The 23,765-nt window shown below is 46.7% G+C and overlaps 1 protein-coding gene across 5 annotated transcripts in view; it reads right to left on the minus strand.

The window, feature by feature from the left end:
* The window catches only part of LOC135368270 (inactive dipeptidyl peptidase 10-like), a 187,773-nt gene that overhangs the window by 4,939 nt on the left and 159,069 nt on the right, over positions 1-23,765 (minus strand). For all 5 annotated transcript variants that reach the window (XM_064601439.1, XM_064601442.1, XM_064601444.1 and 2 more), the window contains exons 2-15: positions 19,280-19,394; positions 11,407-11,505; positions 10,493-10,587; positions 10,099-10,173; positions 9,977-10,029; positions 9,626-9,704; positions 8,807-9,207; positions 6,809-7,070; positions 6,673-6,752; positions 5,742-5,968; positions 5,577-5,675; positions 1,441-1,711; positions 471-781; positions 3-76 (exon numbers count right to left, since the gene is read on the minus strand). In XM_064601439.1, the coding sequence (XP_064457509.1) occupies positions 3-76; positions 471-781; positions 1,441-1,711; positions 5,577-5,675; positions 5,742-5,968; positions 6,673-6,752; positions 6,809-7,070; positions 8,807-9,207; positions 9,626-9,704; positions 9,977-10,029; positions 10,099-10,173; positions 10,493-10,587; positions 11,407-11,505; positions 19,280-19,394 (2,241 nt within the window). The remainder of the gene's footprint in view (positions 1-2; positions 77-470; positions 782-1,440; positions 1,712-5,576; positions 5,676-5,741; positions 5,969-6,672; positions 6,753-6,808; positions 7,071-8,806; positions 9,208-9,625; positions 9,705-9,976; positions 10,030-10,098; positions 10,174-10,492; positions 10,588-11,406; positions 11,506-19,279; positions 19,395-23,765) is intronic.

The following is a 23,765-nucleotide window of genomic DNA, read 5'->3' on the forward strand; positions in this document are numbered from 1 at the left end:
ACCTGGGTTCTATGCATGATATTTCTGCGGGTCAGCTCTTTGACTAGCAACATGGAATGCTGGAAGTGGACATTGTCTGGAAAGAGGAAATAGTTCGTTAAGTCTTTTCTCTATACGTCACTTCGTACTATACAAAAGAAGAAGCAGAGACATGGCATGAGACAGGAATTCCGTGGAAAAGTTGAAAAGATGTACGAGGTATCTTCTTGCAGGCATCGATTCAGTATTGGGCCATCGAAGTTAGACGCGCAGAAGAGAAGAAGAGATTACAGGGATGGATAACTGATAATTGTAACTAATAATTCCATCCGCACATCAACGCTATGAAATGTGCGATTTCATCAGTTGCTTTGTTCGCTTCTCCATGGATAACCTCACTGGAAGCTTGGGGATGTCTAGGCCTAGGTAGACCAGAAACGCTCATATTACACTACTTTGACTAACTGTAGGATGTCTTCGTCAGAACATACCATCAGCGGTGCCGTGCAGGAGGTAGAAGCGCTTGTCACGCAGTTTCTCAACTGCCAGAAGGAGATTGCTTCGGTCGTACGCTGCCACGTTGTCTGAGGGCAAACCCATGAAGCGTTCCGTGTAGGCAGAGTCGTAGTACATCCAGTTGGTGACTGGGGCGACAGAGATGCCGCACTGGAAGACACCGTCGTCGCTGCTAGGTTCGGCATCTCCACCGGCCAATGCCATGGCGGCTACATAGCCGCCATAGGACCACCCCCATATGGCCGTGTGTTCCTTGCTGATGAAAGGCAGCTCTGCTTTTAGGTATCTGCGTTAAAGAACATACTGTTGCAGTGCTGTTATTATAGCGACATGTGGTCAAAACGAAAGTGCAAGCAGGGGCTAACTTGTTAAGCTGACGAGTAGGGTTAACGACCGTACCCTTAAACGATCCTCGACTAGACACCCTGCCTAAACTCCTGTTGAATAGAGGGAAGTATCGCCCCTCCACTGGAGTCTCCCCTGGACTCTAAGGATGCACGGGCGATGCTTCCAGAGAAGAGCTTATCGAACATTCGACCTTCACTCCTGACTATCTCGTTCCCAGACTATTTCATACCACGGAGAAAAAATTAGTTGTGTTACGGTTGAAAAACAGACATGGCGCAGTAAATGAGCATACCAGTTTTTTTTTTTTTTCGATCTTGTTATGAGCCGTCGTGAAGCTGTCAGTCACCGCGCAATCCGCAGACGACGATCTTCAGGAACGACTTATCGGCTTCGATAACAGAAAGGAAACTTGACTCGACGGTTGCTCAAGGAAGCTCCGGCGATACCTCGAGGTACTAGAGGTACCCCAGTTACCCGCAGTAAGCGCGCCGGACCTCCTTCGCACTCGGGAGGTTTCGGGTCGAGGTCCATTAATGATGCGCGAAGTTGTGCCCCAAGAGCTTCTCGACTGGATAGTCGAGTTGAGGATCTGCTTACTTGGCAACCCGAAGCTGGTCCTGGACCTCGACGGTTCCCAGGCGTTTGTAGACTTGGTGAAGTCGTCGGTCGCCCTGTCGGCTGGATCCTCGGCCGTCGATCATGGCGAAGACGACGCCCTTGCGGCTGGCCAACGAATGGCCCCAGGTAACACGGAACTGTTCCGTAACCTGCTGGGTGTCGGGCCCACCGTACACATGCACCAGGAACGGGTACTTGAGCACCTCTTCGTCCCGAAGTCCAGGAGGCAGCAGAAGACGGACAGTGGCATCTGAAATTATAAACACGAACGCCTATTGTGTTGCTCTTAATGTACACTCTGAAAGCGTTGGATTGTGGATTGGATTGGATGAATGTTCATTTATGTACGATACATGCTGGCAGGCATTTCTATTCAAACAAGGGCGTTTGTCTGTGTATAGGTTGTAAGCAAAAATGCTAATGCAAGCAGAACGGAGAAAAACAGATGTAGACGAGCACGTAGTAGTAGCAGTACTGCCACATCCCGAAAATTGCAAAAACTCAGTTCTCAGTGTGCGAACGATGGTAGCGCAAAAGATGCTATACGCGCAGAAACTTTTTTTTTTTGTGCAGAAGGAATATTTCTCCACAAATACTACACATGCTATTTAACGGTCATTTAATATATGATCGCGCTTACTTCGGTTGGAAGCTGCAAAGAAGAGTAGTTGAAACTGACGAAAATAACCTTTGCGCGCACGAGCAACGAGTGCAACGGGTGCAGGAGAGACGCGATTCGGCTAAGCTGTACAGGGCGTCGCACTGCGTCTTTTAGCTGGATTCACACATGCGTTTTTCAAAGCGGCGCGTCGTCGGCGCGTCGTCGGCGCATCGTTTCACTTATAACAGGCACTTTAGCTGTCTTGTTATTTACGAAGACAAATAGCACGTACCAAAGCCATCCGTGAACTTCCAGGCGATCAACTCCCGACTTAAATGAAAGAGGGGAGTTTTTTTCGTGCTTGTTTACGTTTTTTTTTTTTTTCGTCCTAGCAAGTAGAACGTGAAGAAAAACAATGTGCAAGTTTCCGGCGATGCAGAATCAAAATAACAAAGACGGTTAAGAGCATCAGCTGTCTTTGTTATTTTTCCTAGCAAGTAGTAAGAAAAACAAAAGCCGTTTCCTTTTTCTCTCTCGCATTTAAGGGCAAGGGAGAATGCGCATTTCTGGTGGATCGACAAAAATGACCTCCAAATCTATCATTTTTTTTGCGGAGAGGAAACCAAGCAGCACAATAGCGAATTTTAGTATATCGTACGCCGTCGCCTTTGCGTGCGTAAGGGATAGCGTGATGGTTCTGCGCAATGTGCAAAGCGCTCCTTATGTTCTGCGCGTGCGCAGAACCACCTACGCTATCCCTTACGCACGCAGAGGCGATAGCGTACGATATACTAAAACTCACTAATAGTGGGTTTTAGTAGATCGGGAGATTTTCACGATACCAGTAAGTTTTAGTATACTATACGCTATCGCCTTTGCGTACGTAAGGGATAGCGGTGGTGGCACTGCGCACGCGCATAGCATAAAGAGAGCTTTCAGCATTGCGCAGAAACACCACGCTATCTCCTCGTACGCAAAGGCGATAGAGTACGTTATACTACAACTCACTAATGATTCCGAAAACACGATACGCCAATTGCCCTGTTTCTTTGAAGCGGGTGACATCACACTGCTAAGCTTGGATTGATACCCAAGCAGCACAATGTACTGAAAGTCGAGTGCAATGGGGGTGGACGGGTAGGTGGAAGGCCTTGAACAGGCTCGTGAAACTAAGGAACATTGATAAGACACATACTGTCCACCCCTATTGCACTCGACTTTCAGTACATTGTGCTGCTTGGGTAACTTCGTTTATCGTATCGTTTTCTTAGAGATCCTCCGATGTACTAAAGCTCGCTAATGTACTGTAAGTTCCAGTACATGGGGATGGCTGACAGGTGTCTATCAGCGTGACGCTTCATTTCGCAGAACTGCCCATGAAGACAAACAATCTCGATCTACACGGCCACCCCTGTGCACACGCACTTTCAGTACATTGTGCTGCTTGGGAATTCCCTCGCGTTATTATGCCTGGACAATCTTTCTGAAAACAGCAACGGCATCGACGTACTATGAAGAACAGACTTTGCCACAGCGCCCGAAGTTCTGTCTTTCGAAGTTCGGTCTGTTTCTTCGTGTGTCAAACACGAAGTGTGTTTATGTTTCTGTCTTAATTACAAAGTTCATTAGCGAAAATTAATTAGGAAAACGCAGGAGGAGCTTACTAGTGCGGCCATGACCTCACTTATTAGTGCGGCTCGCTTGACCTAGAATAATCGTCATTTATTGCTATTTGAAAAAGTAAAAGGGCATTTCCATGTTTTATGAAACTTGTCTATATTTTGCGCCGACACCCTGTACACAATTAAATCATTATTTCAATAAAATTACTCATTCTAAGATCAAAATAAAGCATTTGTGATATGAACACGCTACTTCGGGAACTGTCACGGCGACCTCTCTCATCTCCCTCTGGTGTGTTTGACGTCATCTCATCCCATCATCTTTACTGGCTGCCGAGGACCATTGAAGTATACCTTAAACGAACGATCGCATCCGTTCCAGTCGATTTCGAAACTATAGTGTAAGTAAGTAACGGTAACGAAAATCCCAAACGAAAGAGTGGCGTAGATTGACCGTTATTTGATTAAATACATGACAAGAGCAGACGCCGGATGTTGAGAGTATGCCGGAATCCCCTCTCTGGAAAAACGAGAAAACGTCACTCCCTAAGAGCCAATGAGGGCGCGACTTTGAGAAAAAGGAATGCCGCGGCCGTGCGGGCGTCTCACAGAGTTAAGAGGCTTCTGGACGGCACCTTTCTCCTCCGAGCGCCGCCCTCTCACTCCTCCGGTTAGTGACTGACGTCACGCCGCCGGAGCCTCTGCAGCTGCGGAAGCGGCGCTGATGGTTAAAATTCGTTCATGTAATATCTAAGCGCTTTTCAGGCGAAAAAATAATAGCCAAGTAGATTCTCGACCGATGCCGAACATACAGTGGTATCGGTTTCAGAGATGATTTTCCGAATGCGACCGTCCCTTTAAAGGGGGCACCAAAATGCCAAAACAACTTGTTCTCAAATGAAAGTCCTTGTTTCAATTAGTATGATGCAAGCAAAATTAGTTCACACAGCACTACCTCTTAGAAGAAAACGCAATGAAAACAGTCGTCTTTTGCGGCAACGAAAGCTACCCCCAGGAGGCAAAGACTGGCGGCATCCAATCATACAGCAGGAAGTGCGCGCACACGTATCGTGGACATGTGGAATTAGAACGCGTCCGACCGTATAGTGTTCCGAATATACGCGGCATGATGCGCACTGCTGCATTTTTTCAATGCCCATTCACTGAATTGTAGCCCACAACAGTTCTCGCGAAGGTTCCACTGACAACATTTATCTTCACGTCCTTCGGACAGAGACGCCAGTCCGCTTCGCAACGCGCGCTATGTTTTTCACCGGGACTGCTCCATGACGTGGCACGCGCGTGCATTCGCAGCACGGAAAAAAAAAAAAAAAAACACCGATGCGCGATCTGAAACGACGTTCACTGCTTAGCGCCGAAGCAAGAAAGAGTCCGGTATAATTTCGATTGTAGCTCCGTAATGGAATCAAAGCTTTGAATTATGATAACAAGTACGAAATTAGCATAGCATGTAACGTAACTTGAAGCGAACCCATTCTTCTTCATTGCCCTCACTACGAACCTTCCCGAACCACACTCTCCGAGTCTCTTCGTCAGCTGGACTCTCGCCCTTTCTCCCTACCGAAATTGCTTGGTCCCTGGCCCAATCCAGCCCAGCAACGCTCTGCGCTCAAAGGTCTTCTGACATTTCTGGACACCATCGGACTTCGATCGTTATTGTAAAGGGGCACGTTATTTTATTCCCCCCATTCCACCAAGCACTGGGGTAGAGTATCGCCTGTTGCGATGAAACTCCCCACTCTCCAAGGCCGAAAATAAAGTTGTTGTTGTTTTGAAGCGAACCTTTTTTTTTTATTTTAGTGACGCTTTAATAGTTCAGCATCACCAACTAGTCGTACGCTGTCCTCTTCCTAATCGTAAGGTAGACTTACTGTATCCGTCTGCCAGAGGAGCGTAGAAGTTGCGGACTTGCGGCATGGCTCTCTGTTCCACACGCTCCTTAAGTTCATCGTTAGCGTCCAGCATCTCCACTAGAACACAAGGCACCGTTAACAACTTGTAGTACGGCTTATCCCATGGAAGACGGCTTATCCTACCTTGACTATGATCGCTCGTCTTGCGGACGGCAACCCAAGGCACTCCGGGTCCAAGGCACTCGAGTATATAGAAGCGACTGCTCTCAGACGAGAAGACGGCATTGTTGTAGAGGCACTGGTCGCCCAAGTCGCACGTGTGACATATTGGCTGAGTTTCTTCGTCGTTGAACGGCACGCTGTAGAGGTGAGATTCTCCGGGCTTTCCTTCTCGCGTGCTCGTGAAGAACCTGTACAAACAGTGCAACTCTCGATTCCCTTGCTTTTCATGTGTATGCTCTAATTTTTGAACTTTTCTGAGGATAGAGCGCAATAGTCTCATACTAAAAGTGAACTTCTTCGGTTGTCAAAATCGGATAACAGAAATCATTTAAGTATGTCTGTATCCGTCACGACGAACGTTTACAGTTGCCAGGATATACAGCTATTTTCAAGATGCCGTCGGTGTGGTTATGGTCGAGATCTGGATAGGGCAGACATAAGTATGAATGCAATCGAACGTTCAGCACTTTCGCAAAGAGATACAGAAAATTACGCATATTGCAGAGGTCTTTTGGCCGCCCAGGCCAAATCCGCGTGAGTAGTATGCATTCTACTTGCTGTATGCGCCATTCGATAGCGGAAGACGTAGCCAAGCCAAAGCCAAAGTCTATTTTTTTCACGCTCGTAACTTTTCACAGAGCGGTTCTGATGGCGGAGGTACTCGTCCATTTGGTAGGAGTTCCTGCCACTGGAAATCCTGTTCTCTTTTGCGCTTGCGCCATACCTACTATGCTCCCAAGGACCCAAAGGGGAAGGAGAGAGGGCATCACATGGTGCCACCCTGCTCCGACATCACGTCACGGACGGACGGACACCTGCTTTGTCTGAGTTCGCGCCCTTGTCCGCAGAATGCATTTCTGCACCAGATGCACAGAACAGTAATATCACTTACACGCGCTTGGATTCCGGACTGTAGGCCAAGATGCTGATAATGTCGTACGGCCCGTGAGTCAAAAACTTTTTGCGTTTCTCCTGCGGTAAAAGTATCTTTAACAATACATCCCAAAATGCACAAGCCGGCAGCTTACTTGGAAAGCAGCAAGGTGTTTGAAGTTTCCACGGCGTTGGTCTTGTACGGGGAGTTTGAGAAAGAAGCCGCCGGCAGCGACAAGCGGCGGCTCCTTTAGGTCGATCCAGCCGCCCGAGGCCGTCTCGACGGCCTGCCCCGCGCAGTCCCAAGTCGAGGCGCCCTCCCGGCACACCGACACCTGCGTCCAGTTCTGTGCCCGTGTCAGGAAGTTCACCACTAGCGATTGCTCGTCCAGAAATGCCACAAACGTCACGTAATACCTGCATTGCAGTGGGCACCTCTTCAATGCCAATAGGGCCTGGGCCTGCTTGTACGAACGTTCAGAAGATTCCTCAGAGGTGTCCTCAGTAGTGCTTCGAGCACGCGCTGCGCTCCTCAGCGCTACTCATGTGTAGGGCACTCCTAGAGGTACTGAGGGCGGTGCTGAGGAATCTCTACATTCGTGCATTCGTCCCGATTGTAACATGCATTCGCTGACACGTACACATCGATGGGTGTGCATAAAAAAGTAGGCACACTTACACACGTAGCCTCATATCCACTGCACATAGAACATGTACTGGTTTTTACGAATTAGATCAATCGCGACCCTCACGGGTCCTATCATTCCTTCGAAGTTCCAATATTTGGACAGCTGGTTGGTGATTACTGACAAAGACACGTGACAAAAGAGCGGTAAAATAAATATCTATAGATGTCCGGAATGATTCCCAAACGAACAAAGGAAGCCTAATCTTACGTCACACCCGTAGAGTGTTTCATCAGCATTTCTTCATCAAAGTGACAAATTTGGATATTTGGTGAACGGACAACACAAAAGGGGGTTCCTTGTGTTTTGTTTTCCATAAATCTTCATAAGGCTTCATACATAGCCCTTCCATAAATCCACAGTTAGTAGTTTAGCCATAGCCTTCTCTTTGCCCCTGTTCCTTAGCAATATTTCTTTATGTTGCACTTCTTCAGGTCCATAGACTACGAGTGACCTAACATTATTACACGTGCCGGGAGAACGCTGTTCTTTGGGAAGAAATTGCGACATCTTGCATATTACTGACGATGTCCTCGTATAAGAAATACAAGCTCGTCTTCGACACCGAAATGAAACCAGAAAACCAGCACATGTGCACCACCGTCGTGGAGCGTATGGGGAAGTACGTACACCAACTGTCGTCACCCATCATACCCTCACCCCTCATTTCGTGCGGGAGACTGACTACGCACTATCGTTTAGTGCGTTAGGAGCTTAGGCGTACGATATAGTTTATTTAGTGACTCTAGATTTAGTGGGTTTAGTTTAATCAGTTACGCAGAGACTTCTGCGCATTGCCGCACTTGTTGAGGAGGAGAGGAGGAGGGAAATTAACGGCGCCGTTCGCGCATGAATTACGAACAACGGAACGGACAAATCCCTTCCTTTTGTATTGCTCTCAAGGTAACGGCGTCCTTCATTCCGCGAGCGCAAAATTTTTGCACCTTAATGCCCCTTTAAGAAAAACACTAGACAGGGGATTGCAGGCTTGTATAAGCACGAAGCATTGTCAACGTATCTGTCAATCCCAAAGTCAATCAGTCGCAAAGAAATAGAGACAGTGGCTACCTACGTCCAACATCAATTGAAACACTATCAACAATCTAAAATGCCGCATTGTTCTAAGATTCGAAGTCTTGTCCCGGAAGTAAAAGATAGGGGAAGTGCAATGTCTCAACTGTTCTTGCTATCAAATGCCCACTTTCAGGACATGAACAATCAGATACCAAGGCCCGCTTGCACGAATCTTGAGGAAGTTCATCCGCGTCTCAGTAGCTTTGGAAATGCTACGCATGAACAGCGTTGATGACCTCTCCAACCACTACCGATGCTACCGAGGACACCGCTGAGGAGGCTCCTCAACATTCGTTTGGAGCAAGCAGGTCCAGCTCGTTTTACCATCCCAACTCTACGCATTAGTATGCAGCTCTATATGACAGGGGACAATGCACGTGAACGGTAACCTACTCTTTCGTCCTATCGAGGAGCTCCCTGGGAGGTCTGACGCTTTTCAGTTTGACGCCAGTCGTTCCGAGGTCTCCCAGCGACGCGACAAACAGGTCCACAGTGGGGTTGGCTGTGCCAGACTTTGGATATCGTAAGTCCCTTACGCCCGGATAGAGGTCGTCGGTTGAATACACCGGCACGCTGATGGTACGCACGCCGGTGTCGTTGAACCGCGCTAGGCACAGCTGCTGACCCTTTGGAGACCACCACATGGCGGAGGGAGAACTCAGCACTTCTTCCTCGTACAGCCAGTCCGGTATTCCGTTGAATACTACGTCTGGCACACCAGTCTGCGTCACGCGCACGGGTGCCCCACCCAACACGCTTGATATGAAGTAGACGTCATTCTCAAACACATACACCTGCAAGTGGAAATAATATAGGACACATTTAAAGGAGCAATATGAGCGTCATCTCCCAGGAAAAAGAACAGAGCGGTTTTCCAAGAAGGTTCTACATGGCACGAGTGGCGGACTGAGAAACACGCGGACTCCAATCCAGGACACGTTACAAACACCTGGAATGTCGACATACTTTACATTGTCGTCCATATTGAAATCGAACGAAAAAAAAGAAAAGGGAATGGGTGACTTGGAGTAACGAGGACAGCAAGTTTTGTAACGAAATCCGTTACTAGTTAATTTTTTTTTCTAAAGTTACAAAGTCGATGGTTACATGGTTTCTGGAAATAACTTGTTATTACTTCCAACGAGTTCCGAACAACTCTGCAGAAGCAAGTGTTTAAGCGACTTTGGGATAGGCTAGCTCGTGAGTACTCACTAACTGGCTTCCAGTTTTCCCCCACGCTGCGTATTGCAATTCTTCATGATTAGGACTATGCCTCAATGGAAACAAATCCCTAGGAAGAGAAGCATAGAATGCAAATCACTTTACGTTTAATTAGGAACTAAGAAGAGGGAAAAGCCTCAAGTTGGAGACGTCGGCATTCTGACTGCTCTACTGGTATAGGAGAATAGAGGCAACCTGAGGATTTCCCCTCTACTTTTTGTCACCATATCCTAAGGTAAATATTTCATTAACGTTCAACACGACGAATTTTATAAATTACAACGTCTTATCATACTCAACGGAAACATATAACGAGACTATGCGTTGAAAAACTTTACTCACTTGCTAGTAAAGTCATAGATCTCGTATTTGGCAAGGAACGTGTGCCTGTAAACCTGTAAAAAAAGTTAAAGTGACAAGGGATGTTGGAGTTTTAGTTTTGTGAAAAGTAAAGAAATACTTACGGGCTTGATATCATGCGTCAGCAACAGGAAGTTCCTATCGGGCGACATCTGGTACACCTTGGCATCAAACTTCCTCTGAAACATCACGTCCAGAGATCGCCAGTGAGGATACCATCACATTGTACTCCAATTTGGAACAGTGGAACCGAGCCGTGTCTGTGTATTCGTACGAGTGACATTTTTTCTTATCAAATCAAAGGCGATAACTACTATATCAATCGGCACAGTGGTTGGCGCAGAGCGTGTTTGCTGTGAAATCTGATGTCGTTTTGGCACCGAACCGGAAGCTGTGAAAACGTCATGTAAAGTCGGGTTGCTATCTAACAGTGACTGCCTGTGACGGAGAAGTTGCACAGGCCTAACTTAAAGCAACAGAGATGTCGAGCAAACTTACAAATGTAGTATTAAATAGAAGCGTCTTCTTCTCTTTCGTCTCCGCATTGTAAAGCATAAGGGTTCCATCAGTGTCCCTGTAGATGAATTCTGTGTCTGGAAGGAGAGAACATTTGCAGTTAACAATACGCTCTGCCTTGAGCTGGGGGTGACGTATACGACATTTTGCGACACTTTGCATTCGTGTTAACGGTCGAAAAAGGGGCGTATGCCCCGCTCTCATAACAAATTATGAATTATACTGGCATCTGTGTCGTGAAGTACGGATCTCTGATCAAAAGGAAAGACAGGTCGCGATTAATAATACGCTCTGTTTTGAGCAGGGGGAGACGTACGCCGTTTTGTGACACTTTGCATCGATGTTAACAGTCACAAAAGGGCCGTACGTCCGTTTTGTGTTTCACCCCGTTAAGTTTCACCAACCGTAACTGGAGCAAAGGCGCCCTAGCTAGCGGCGCTTCATAAAAATGGAGGGAGAAAGTGTTTGGGTTAAGAGTGGGGTGGACAATCCAGTTAGGGAAGAGTGTTGTGGTGGTGGATAGGTTCGTTGCATTCTGAGTCAGCACACCTAGTTCCCGACAAACTTTGTGATAGGAGTGGCGTAGCCCAGGCATTATTTCCTTTTATCTCCCCTAAGCACCGCTGGGAAGCACCTCTGCTGCAGCAACGGCCGATGAAAATGCGTCATCGTGCGCTTTCGATAACGCCGCTTTTTCTGACGTCCCTCAAACTCTCATGTTCCTTTCTTTCTGATTCAGCCCGCGTGGAGAATTTCCTAAAATATGAGCCACATCAGCGAGAAATCCGAGAAATAGGACACGCTCCTTAACTGCAAATGGTACCGCGTCAGCATTCCGGCGAGCATTTCCTGCAGCAACGATCGGTATACCGTACGCACTATATGAGGGCACTTACCTGTAACCCACGAACCGTTGAACCTTCTCGGGTGGAAGAAGCCAAGTAGAACATCTCCCAGCGAGATTCTGGGCTGCTTCACACGGGGACCCTTGTCTCCTACGCGCAGAAGTGAAGGAATAAACGGGTGAGACACTTGCTTTTCAAAATTAATGGTTGACACTATAGCACGTTTCATCGTAAGCGCTTCCAGATCGACGAAACAACTTATACACGTTATTCACAAAATAGCTCAGGTAAACAGAGGGCTGCTCAGTGTGATACGAGTATAGGAAAGAAAAAGACTGATATGGGGCAGAACAAAGTAGCTGCTCAGAACAGCTCGTCCTTTTCAAGGCTTGCTCATTGCATTCCAGTACTGCAGGCACGTTGACAGGGTGCGCATTTTCAAGTCCAGGATCACGAACATTATAATAGTGCAAGCAGTTCAGATAGCCGAAAGAGCACGGTGAAACTGCCACGATGTCCGTGTATAATTGGGAAACGTTGTGTAGCCTTCCAGCAGTCAACTCGCAGAAACACCAGGAAGGAGCTCCGGCTGTCTTTGAATATCAGAAACATCGAGATAGGGGGAGAAGGCAGACTGAGTGGCTTCGCGTGCTCAAACCTCACGCGATTACTGCACTGTGGCGTAAAACCATCGGCTGTTTCTTCTTTTTGTTTCTTCTTCTTCTTCTTCCAATGAAAAGATGGCCGTGAGATTGGCTAGGACAAAAGGGCGGAACTATGTCTGTGTGGTAGTGATGGGATGTACGGCCAGCTACGTTAGACGCATGTGCTAATGACATTGTATGACATATGATGACTATGCATGGACAAGTAGGTATGTAGGAATGTGCGTACGTGAAAGTGTATGAGAGTATAGGAAGAAGGTGCCTAGAAGCCTAGAAGTGCCTAGTGTTTCTTCTTCTTCTTCTTCTACCAATGAGATAATGGCCGTGAGCCACTAAGGGAGATTGGCCAGGACAAAAGGGGCGTGAGATGTTTGTTTATGTCTGTGCAGTAATGATGGGGACTAAGGCCAAGTCTGATCCAAGTATCTTATGACATATATGACATGTGATGACTAAAGCAGGAACTGGATATGCACGTATGTAGGAATATGCGTATGGCGACTATACAGGGCCAAAAGGATGACTGTATGAATGTGTGTGTACGTGAAAGTGTAGGAGTGTAGGAAGGAAGTGCCTAGAAGCGGTTGGAGAGCACGATGTAGGATGCAAGACCCGCTACCACAGCCCTATGACAGAGCGCAGTGTGTGATGCTCCGAGAGACAATACTGACGCCAATGAGAGTGGGGCTCCTAACTCCTTTCTTCTTCTGTTTCATATGGAGGCTTGTCGTCTTCCTCGAAGGATGACCATAAAAGTAGTAGTAGTAGTAGTAGCATTTCACTGCTAAGAAAAGGACTTGGAGCAGGGTGGCTGCCCTAAGGACGCCTGCAGCTCCATATCATTTAGGTGGTTTTGAGGTTTATGATATGTGGCTGCTAGTAGCGGTTGTGTATACCGCTTTCTATTAGGTAGACATACAGCGCCTTGAGTGCCTTCATGTCTTGCTCGTTTGTGAGCCATCTTCCCATTACTTTGCAATAAGAGAATGGTCTTTTGTCCAGTGTTTGAAGTGCCTGGGACAGTCTTTCCCTTGCGTCTTCTTGTTCTGGGCACTGTATAAGTATATCGTGTAACGTGTCCTGGGGCACTTTGCAGATGTCGCACAGTCTTGAGACCACAATATACGGAGTTGGAATTGGGATTGGAATTCACAAGATCGGACGCCAAGACATTCCTCCACAAATCGACAATCAGACGGTCCAAGAAAAGCTGCTGGAAGCAAGCCCTCCGGTACACAGATTTCCTGTCTCACATAGACCCCGATCTCACGGCAATCATTCCACATGACATCGTCCGAAGCCTATTCACCGGATTCGACTCGGCGCGCTATATAATGGCCATAAAAGATTACAGTCACATATACACCTATTGTTGCGTTCGTAGGTTGGTTGGTCGGCAGGTTGCGCCGTTTTATTGCAGGGCGATGTGGCAGCACGTTTTCTTTTTTATGTTTGTGTGTATTCTTTTTGTTCCGTATTGATACGGCGAAGCAACTGTGGATGTGAGCACAAACAAAGATGCAGGGGTGGAGAGAGGACAGCAGGAAGGAGTGGGAGACGGAGGGCCAGTGTGCGTCCTGGGACAACTTCTGGGGAACCGTGCGACATCCGCCTGGAAAATTTGCCGGAAATCAAGAGGAAAGCCTTCGGATCAGGAAAAACCTGCTCAGGAAGGATGGTGGCGTTCCTGGGCGAGCTCATGGGGAACAGTGCCGATGTTTGCCTCAGAGCGTTTGAGGAAAATTGGGGAACTGCGCCCCGACAGCAGACAGCCGGTGCCGAGATACGAACAGATCCATGACATCATTCGTTCCAACTCGATTAAATTTAATGACGTCACTGAGTTCGCACTTCTTTCCTCTCTTTTGCAACAGTGTACAACATGCAGGAAAAAAAAAAGAAGTCAAACACGAAGAGCCGTATAATAAAAAGATTTTTCTCAAGAATAAAGCGGGGTGAAGTGAAGTTTTAAGTCTCTCCGGCTTAATTAAGAAATTAGTCCATAGCAAAGACGTATTATACACGTTACAAGGAAGATACCTTGATTACATTGGATACTGATGTAAAAAAAAAGCAGAGGAAAGTAAATGTAAAACAAGGCGCTAACTTCTTCCACCGCATCCTCATAGAAAAAAAAGCAGTTGAGTTCTTTCTATTTTTTGTAATATTTGTTCTTCATTATATCCTCATCAAATTACCACGTGCAGCGGGATAGACATCGTCAGCGGTGATGAAACACTCCAATCATCATAAAAGCAGAACTTTTTTTGTGTGTGTCTGTGCGTGTGTGTGCATCGATCTTTCCGTTGGTTGATGCAAACTGCGGGACATTTATGTTTTTATAGCGTCAAACGTGCCCGAGCAAATGAGCGCTAGTCTCTACAAGTCTCCGTGGCCGATAACATTAACTGATGCGTATGCCTCTCGTGGTCATGCACGTCATTAGCAGGCAATTAGCATCGCGAGCTCTTCACTTCAGTATGAGTTATACTGATGTGCAGCGATCAGCTGTGGCGTCGGAAGTTCCTCGACACAGGAGGTGGGGTGGGAGAGGAAAGCTGAGCTCGAATCGTTGGTATAAAAAATAGATAAAAAGAAAAACAAGCAAAAAAAAAAAGAAAAGGAAGCAAAAAAGCAGGAGGACACACGCTGCATGCAGTGCAGAATAAATTCACATATGTTAAACAGCTTCAAATTAGGGCATTCAGGTAATTAGGCAAAGCGTCATCTTTCTCTAGTCGGTAACAGACGCACTAATTTAGGTTTGGAATATGCTCCCTGTCAGAGGAGTACTGACGGTAGCAGTGAGTATGTTTATGAGGGAGTACCAGCTCTTCCTTACTTCAAAAAGGGTTACCCGCACGTAAACAAACTTTAAAAATCTGCATTATAAGACCGACTGCCAGACTTCCAAGTGACTTCCATGCATGAACGAGGGGGTGCTACAAGAAGCGCGGTGTGATGCTTCTGGAGCAGAGAGTTGTACAATAGAGCAGACGGCCTCGGTGGCTGAGTCGGTAGGGTGTCCGCCTACTGGTACCTAGAGTCACTAAATAGGTAACAGAGTAGCGACACTGAGCCACGCCGGTGAGCGAGACCGCCATCTTGGGTCCGGCGTGGCTGTGTCGCCTAGCAACGGGACGCCGATCTCCCCGTTCTCCGCCGGAGAACAGCGCGCAGTCGAGCCAGCTCGCAACCGACGAAACCGGTTTATGGACGGAGGGGACTCAACATGGACGGCGCGTTCTTGGAAGGAGAAACCACGTGACACGATCGGGCCCAACCGCGGACACTGAACGGCGGCTCCGGCGCGTAAAAGGAATGCGATACTCTGTACCCCTATTTAGTGACTCTACTGGCACCAAGATCAGTAGGCGGCATGTAATTTTTTGTGGCATTATGCAGTTCCTAATTGCCACAAAAATGGCGTACGCCCCCCCCCCCACCCACTTTCATCAAATCAAGCGGAGAACGCTGTCACTCGGGATGATGGTTGGCTAGGAAGGTAGGAACGTGCTATGTCGCGTGAAGCTCGTCGCCGGTGTGGGAGGTCTTTGCGTTTCTAGCATTACCCGTTCCGTACCAGGCGATGCGCGATAAATAACAATATTATACCATACTTAAAATATTCGGCGGCGATGTTGCAGTAAATGCGAGAGAAATGCGTCAGCATTAAGCGCATTTTCCGATCTAAGGCCGACGTCCGGTTGTCCACTTCCCGTCTATATTTGACTTCCGGTTCGACACTCAATTACTATATGTAAGTCCATTTAATTAACCTTTAATTAGCACCAATTACTTTCAGTTCTCCTTTAACTACCGAAGGTAACTGCAGATTACCTGAGGTAATCTTGAGTTTAATTTAATTCCCTTACTTACGTTTACCGGCTTTGATTACTTTCAGCTCCCCTTTAATTGACGTTAATTACCTCGTGTAACCTGCGGTTACCTTCGGTAATCTGTCCCTTCATTTCGTTTTTCTCTTAATTACATATGTCTTATATTCATCACTTTTAAACTCGACTTTCTTGCTTTAATTGCCTTTATTTAATTACTCTTACGTCTTACTCATCATTACCTTCAACTCCTTCACTGAATTTCATATCATTTACTTTCATTTACATTTAAACTCTTATCTCCCCTTTACATGTCCATTATACTTCTGCCTCGGCGAGGCTTCACCATCTCATACACACACACACGCATATATCCATACTGCTTTTTCCGTTTTGACGCTACTAATTCTAACGCATTAAAACAAATTACGTGCTCGTAGAGGGCTCCACATGTTGTTTTTAGCGTCATTGTGCCGCAGAGAACTGGGTAAGCGGCAGATCGCACGCCCGGTACCGCCCAGTGGGACACTGGGATCGCGGGGCACTATTGATTCCGGAAAGGTTTTTCCCCATATTTTTCCATGGTTTTCTTTCCTTTTTCTTATATCTTTCTGTCAATAAACTCCCTCATCCCATCGTCATACATGTAGTAAAGTGTAAGGGTAAAGAGTCGCCTGGATATATTCTCCCCATCTTGTTGTGGATGTTCTGTAAGCATGATATACAGGGTGTCCAGGCTAACGTGCACCGGGATCTAGAAAATACACGATGCGTCACAGGAGAGTGAAAACTGCAGATTATTGTACGAAGTCGCGCGCTTCAACCACCTGTATGTTTTCATGGTGGCCTATTAATTCATTAGGCGAAATTAATTAGGTAACTTTTTAATTATTCGTCTTAAGGCCGGGATGTGAATTAGAAAGTTGTAGAGGGTGTCGTTTTTTTTTTTTTTTTTTTGCTGCCTCCGCGAAACGCGAAAGTGTACCACGTGACGCGAAGCGAGCGCATCAGCGCGCGCGTCTCGATTTCAGAGCTCTCAAGCGTACAGAAAAAGAACTACATCCGTTATCTGCCGAGAAGCGACTTTCAGGTCAGAGCTCACCTTGACGTCGCTTGTCGCCGGATAAAGAATACAGTAGTTCTTCCGTACGCTTGAGAGCTCTGAAATCGAGCGTTGGTGCGGTCGCCTCGTGTCATTACGTGTCACCTGGTACATTTTCAGGTTTCACGGGGCCGGGAAAAAAAAACTAAACGGAAGGCGCACGCTGTAGGAAACAATCGCTATGACTGTTTCTCGACACGCTCCACAAGTTTCTAATTTACACATCGTCCCTAAGACGAAAATTGAAATGTTAGCCAATTAATTGCGCCTAATTAATCAACCAGTCGCCATGAAAAAATGCCGGCGGTTGGAACACGCGACTTCGCACAACATTCTGCAGCTTTCATTCCCCCGTGACGCACCGTTTTTTTTTTTAAGACCCGGGTGCTCGTTAGTCTGAACAAAGCTACGATCATTCACGAATGACCCAGTCACACTTATCACCACAGTATTGGCGCTCTATATCTATAGTTGCTCGTGCGCCATAAAAAACTCCAGCCATCATCATCATCATCATCATCAGCGTTCACGAAGGCGTGTTGCAAATTTCAGAAATCACCCCATCATTTCGCGCACATCCGGTATCCCGTCTCATATGTCACATCAGTGACAACGCTCCAAAGTGAAATCAAAAAGCCATTTCAGTGAACCGAAAAGTTTCCCAGCACTCTGGATAGATCGATGTTGAGCAGCTTCAGTTCGAACAACCCTTGCTCAACTTGCGGTTTGGAACGTTTCCAAGTCATTGGGGTCGCTGTCACTTTCTGGTGCACCACCGACCAGAGCTGAGTAATTTACTACAAAATAAATAAATAATAATTGTAATTAGGTTACAAGTTACATGTCGTTGAAAGTATCGAAGTTGCAGGGAAAGTTACTGAAACTGAAATGTAATTCAGTCAGAGTTTCTCGTCAGATGCAATCAAGTTACGTTTGAGTTGTTACTTCAAGCCGTGCGCGTTGAAAGTGGGCACACATTACAAAACCTTCCCACAAAATAATCGAAAGTGCAGCTTTTATTTTTTCATAGAAGTCTATGTATACTCGACATAACGTTCTGCCTGACATAGATGCTTACGTAGAACGTAGACGCAGAACAGACAGCACATGTAATACTGGTGTCAAATTAGTTATTTCATGACACAATTCATATGCCACTGGACCTTAACTCAGATTTCGAACTTAATACCCCTGTCACACAGGCAGTCTTCAATTATCATTGAAACCAATCGCAACTGAACATGCGCTTAGCGCCACCAGGCGGGTAACTTGTCAACGTCTCAAATAGCGTTGCATCCAATGCTGCTTGACAGGTTGACAGGTTACCCACTTGGTGGCGCCAAGCGCATTTTCAATTACCATTGGTTTCAATGATAATTCAAGACTGCCCGTGTGACTTCCTGTCTCAAATTGGCATCTGTGACTGCATAGCTGACAACTGAACTCCAACACATCCATGCCGCTGTGACCGCATTTTTTTAAAGATTCCAATGTTAGCGCCGCGAAGCAACTGTCGCTATCACCACCTCCCAGTCATCTGCACGACCTTGGCTGCCACTACGATTGGCCGCTTCAACCGGATCGGCCACATACCATATCGCTGGCGACCGCCTTTCGGCAGCGTGCTTCGTGAATGAGCCTCGTGTACATTCATATTAAAGTACAGGGTTCGCCCAGAATAAGCTTCGGGGTTTGTAACGAAGGTAAAACAAAGAGAAACAGTGTCGGGAACCTAACGTAGATGTTAGAGGACGCATTATCCCCCGAAAGTTTATGTCGATACTGCCACTTGGTCCCTTTCTCCGCGGATAAATCGTGAAAATTTGAAAAACCGCCGCTGTCTAACATTTCCAATCGGCTATACCTGTGTTACAGCTCCTTCCGTCAGATGGCGAAACGGTCGAACGTGGCGTTGCAGACGATATCGAAACCAAGTGAATAAGTGGAACTGAATGCAGAGGACTACTGTGGGAAGGGTGGAAAGACGTCTGCAACACCGCCTTCGACCGTGTCGCCATCTGACGGAAGGAGCTGAAACAAGGTATAGCCGATTGGAAATGTTAGGCAGCTACGTTTTTATTTTTTTAATTTTCACGATTTATCCGCAGAGAAAGGGACAAAGTGGCAGTATCGACATAAAATGTTTGCTTCAACATTTTGAAGCATATAATGCGTCCTCTAACCATCTACTTTAGCTTCCCGACACTGTTTCTATCTGTGTTATCTCCACGTTACAAACCCCGAAGTTTATCTCGGCGATCCCTGTACACGTGCACGCTCTTCGTGCGCTTCGTGTTTCCTCTGCACATGCATGGACGTACCTGGTGAGAGCAGAATGACAGCAGTGACGATAAGTGCGCATACGCCAGCGATGACTAGCAGCGCGATGCCTATGCCCCGCCAGTTCCGGCTGTCCGGCGCAGAGGAGACCAGCTCCTGCAACCAAAATAAGTTCATGTTAAAATAAACGCACGTCTATAGCATTGAAATTCTACACTACGAATGATAAGGTGCATCCGAATCCGATCTTTGAGATAAAACTAATAATAGAAGTCAAACAAGATCGCGTTTTCTTCTTCGATCCGAGCCGACAACGAACGACATGCATGTATACGTACATTTAGATAACTTATTAGAGATAGTTAATGCCTCAAGTGACGAGCGACGACGCACAGAAGTATTTTGCGGTGTGGGGCTTGTAGTCTCGTTTGTAATTTGTACGGCACTCTTCCGGTTGTCTCACGGGATGTACTGCTTGCGACACACTCGTCTGTAGCCCTCCTTCAAAGGTATACGGCAGCCCGTATTGGCCCGGCCGCCCCCGAAGGAGCTGTGCCAGTATGCCGTACGAGGCCGAAGAAGCAATCTTGCAGCTTCCGGAAAAAACCGCGAGCTGTGGATCTCAGACATGTATGTCGCAAGCAGTCTTCACCTTTCGCATAGCTATATTAGGTGTCTCTATTTCTTCCCGGGAAAAGGTCAACTAAATCATCTTTGCTGACAGCACGTGCGCGTGAATCTAGGGGAATAACTGGATGTAATACATATAATAATACTGGACAGCAGGGAGGAGCGGGGGAGTTGGTTTGCGTCCTGGGCCGACTTCAGGGGGAACTGTGCCGACATTCGTCTGGAATGTCTTCGGGAAACCCAGGGAAAACCTCAGACAACACAGCCGGTGGTAGGATTCGAACCCACAACCTCCCAGTCTCCAGCACGACCTTGGCAACCACCAACGGACGGGACGCCTAAACGCACTCGGTCATGCCGTTGGTGGATGTAACAAGAGTTCGACGGAGTGGCGTTCGATTAAACGGGCGGACCACGAGTTCTTGCACAGTAGCCTGACAACGCCATTTGTGACTCTGAATCAACTTGTACGCTCATAACGGGAGTGTTTGTCAGTACAGTTCTGAGTAAAGCTGTATTTTGACGATTTAGCATCCCTTGCCTGTCGTTACTTCTGTTCTACGGAAAGGATTTCCAACATGGTGCTGCAGCATGCAAGCGCACTATTGATGGAAAACAGTGCTCATCGTCGGTACCCCCAACAACACCGAATCCTCAGGATGTACCAATAATGTCCTAACGGATCCTGGATATCCTCAGGATGTACGAATAATGTCCTAAAGGATTCGTACATCCAGAGGATGTTCGGTGTTGTTGTAGTAGTTACCCTCGAGGGTGTTACGTGCTATATCGACGGACATATTCGCGGAAGTTCAGTAACCCCTGTCACATGGACAGTCTTCAATGATGATTGGAACCAATGGTCATTGAACATTCGCGTGTAGCGTCATCAAGCGTACAACGTGTGAACTTCTGAAAGAGCATTCGATCCAATGCTTCCTGGCAGGTTGACGCGAAACGCGCTTGGTGGCGCCACGCGCATGTATCATGGTCATTGGGATCAATCATCGTTTAAAACTGCCCATGTGATTCGTGAATTCTGAGGAACACTCGCAAAACGCGAAAAAAAAAAAACAGTTCCATGTGGAGAAATGCACTTTTACAATGCATTGTGTAATGAACGTAGTCGCGGAGAATCTACCTGGATTTTTTTACGCGCCTTGCAGAAAAAAATGAGTTAGACAAATTGGGGGTGGTGGAGGTATATGTTTATTGGAAAAGTACGTGGTAAAAGTCAGTCAAACGCAATTTCGGCTTACTATTCCATTGCAAAAGAGAAAAAGAAAGAAAGAAAGGAAGCAACTCGCTCGGTAATGATTCGTCAATTATTCAGGGGCTATTCATGAGTTCTGTGCCTCTCAGGAAGTGGATTACCGATACCGCGTATTAACGACATCCCCACGAAAACTTCTAATGGAAGAAAAAAGCAAAAGCTGCTCACGCGGCGGAAGTTCCGATGGAATGTCGACAGTGGCGTACTGTGCACACTGCAGACGATGCCATCGGCTCTGTCGTCTGCGACGAAAGTGACTGAGCCGTGTACCGCTGGGAGTTGAAGAGGAGATGTGACATACGTATCTACATATAATAGTGAGTTTTAGTATATCGTACGCTACCGCCTTTGCGTACGTAAGGGATAGCGTTGGTGGTACTGCGCACGTGCAGAACATAAAGAGGGCTTTGCGCATTCCGCAGAACCACCACGCTATCCCTTACGTACGCAAAGGCGACAGCGTACGATATACTAAGACTCCCTATTATTTAGCGCGCCCGTAGCACATAATCGATTGCGTGTTCTGTGTTCGTTCACGTGTATGTCGCTAGTCTCAGCACGGGTGACAGGGCTGATGAACAACAATAAATACACTGATGATGATGAATGGGGAAACGGGGGAATGGGGATGAAGGAAACAGTTGCGAGATGCCGTTACAATGATCACGTGTTTGACGAAGCGCATTTTTGCAGGAACGGACCGTCTGTCACCCCCCTCGTTTCAGTGACAGGTTCGCCTTCACGCACTTAATCCTGTCTGTCTGGTATAGCCGGAGACACTCGTAGAAGCGGTGGTTATCTCCAGCTGCTTTATCGAGGGCCCTTACTTCTACACTTTACTTACTCACACCGCTTAATCCTTACGTGTAGAAGAAAAAAAGTCATCGATTCCTCCAGTATGTTCTAAAAGAGAAAGTTCAACTGAGCTGACGCTTGAAGAAAACCCGCTAATATAGGGACAAATGAGGCCTAACAATAGAGTAGGATATTATTTATGACAACTAACCTTGCTTTGCTTTGCTTATTACCTGTAAATACGTGGAAACTTATGTGGAATCTCCTTAATGTACATGGACGTATGCTGACAACAAACAACTTTATTTAAATGATGATGATGAGTAGGGAGTTACATCGCCAGGGGCGATACGCTACCCCATTGCTTACAGATGCTGACTACCCGCCTGTCGCTGTACAAAAAAAAAAAAAAATGACAACGTCAACTACAAAGACAGCCATCGCTTATCAGCAGGAACTCAGAGAACTCCACAGGTCCGCACTTCCTGCATTCGACGTCGCATCACAGTGGGTCTTACTCACAGGCCGTCATATCCCATCAACATCGCAATCCATCATTTGACATGAACATCACAAGCGTTCAACTTCAAAGCTCATCGTTGAATTCAACTTCAGCAAAGATAGTATAGCCCGGAAAATATTTCGGGGGAGGGGGGTTCTATGGGGACTTTATATGAGGGAGGACGATTTTCCCTTGTTTCCCTGTCCGAAATGCACTACCAAAGGTACAATTTCGGGTGTCGAACCCCCCCACCCCCCATATGGCTACGCCCCTGACTTCAGCGTCACATCACATCATAGACCAGCACTCAAATCAACTTCAGCATCGCATATTATCGCGGCCCATCACTTAAACATGAAAGAACTGGATGTTCTGAGGCTGGAACAACATAGAAGGGACAAATACATACAAAGCCTCAATTTGCCTAAGAAATTAACGAAATCTTTCATCCCATCACTTAACATCAAATCACGCATGACGCGATTGAAATTGAGCATCACATCGTATCACAGCCGTTCACTTAAACGTCACATCATTCTCCATGATGTGACAGTGGATGATATCAGTGATGGCCGCCACGAGTGCATTTGTCGAGTTATGGAAGGCTCCATATATGCCTCTCAGAAATGAACGGTGCATTTTTTTGCAGTTTTTTTTTAGCGTGTAGTGACGTCATCACCTTCCCTCGCAACCGTATTCATTCAGCAAAAAAAAAAAAAAGAGAAAGAAAAGAGAAAAGAAACAGAAAGAAAAGGAAATAAGTTAACATCACATGTGGTGAATAATGGATAAAGCAGCGTCCACCCATTCCCAGCGTTCCACCGCCAGCACCACCAAACGTATCCAACTAGAACTACGAAAACCCTCATTTATGGGAGACCTTCCCCATAATTAGGCCTATAAAGCATGCACGCTTCCATGAGGCTGCCTTTCATCTACGGAACGGAGCGAGAGTAGTCGATAAGCGCTCGATAAAGAATCATAATGCGCTGTCGTCACCATCAACCTGTATTCGCATGAGATAAGGCAGGACAAAAACGTGCAGAGTACGAAGAGCAAAAAATGAGAAGATATGAGGAGAAGCAAAGAGAACAACAGGAAGTGCATTGCTGTCGACGTATTGTTCTTTGATTGTTCTTCCCCCGCGTTAGCCCTCATGCACAGATGAATAAGAAGAAGAAGAAGCAAAAAAACCAATGAAGGCCAAGGGAAACAAGGGAAAAGAAAGATGAACTGCACCGCAGTCACCAGCCAGTATACTGGGGTGGGTTTCTGGTTGCCATCATTAGTGCAATGCAGCAAAGCCGAACAAACAGCCGGTTTCTTT

The sequence above is a fragment of the Ornithodoros turicata genome, chromosome 9 (genome assembly GCF_037126465.1).
Source record: "Ornithodoros turicata isolate Travis chromosome 9, ASM3712646v1, whole genome shotgun sequence".
Classification (NCBI taxonomy): Eukaryota; Metazoa; Arthropoda; class Arachnida; order Ixodida; family Argasidae; genus Ornithodoros; species Ornithodoros turicata.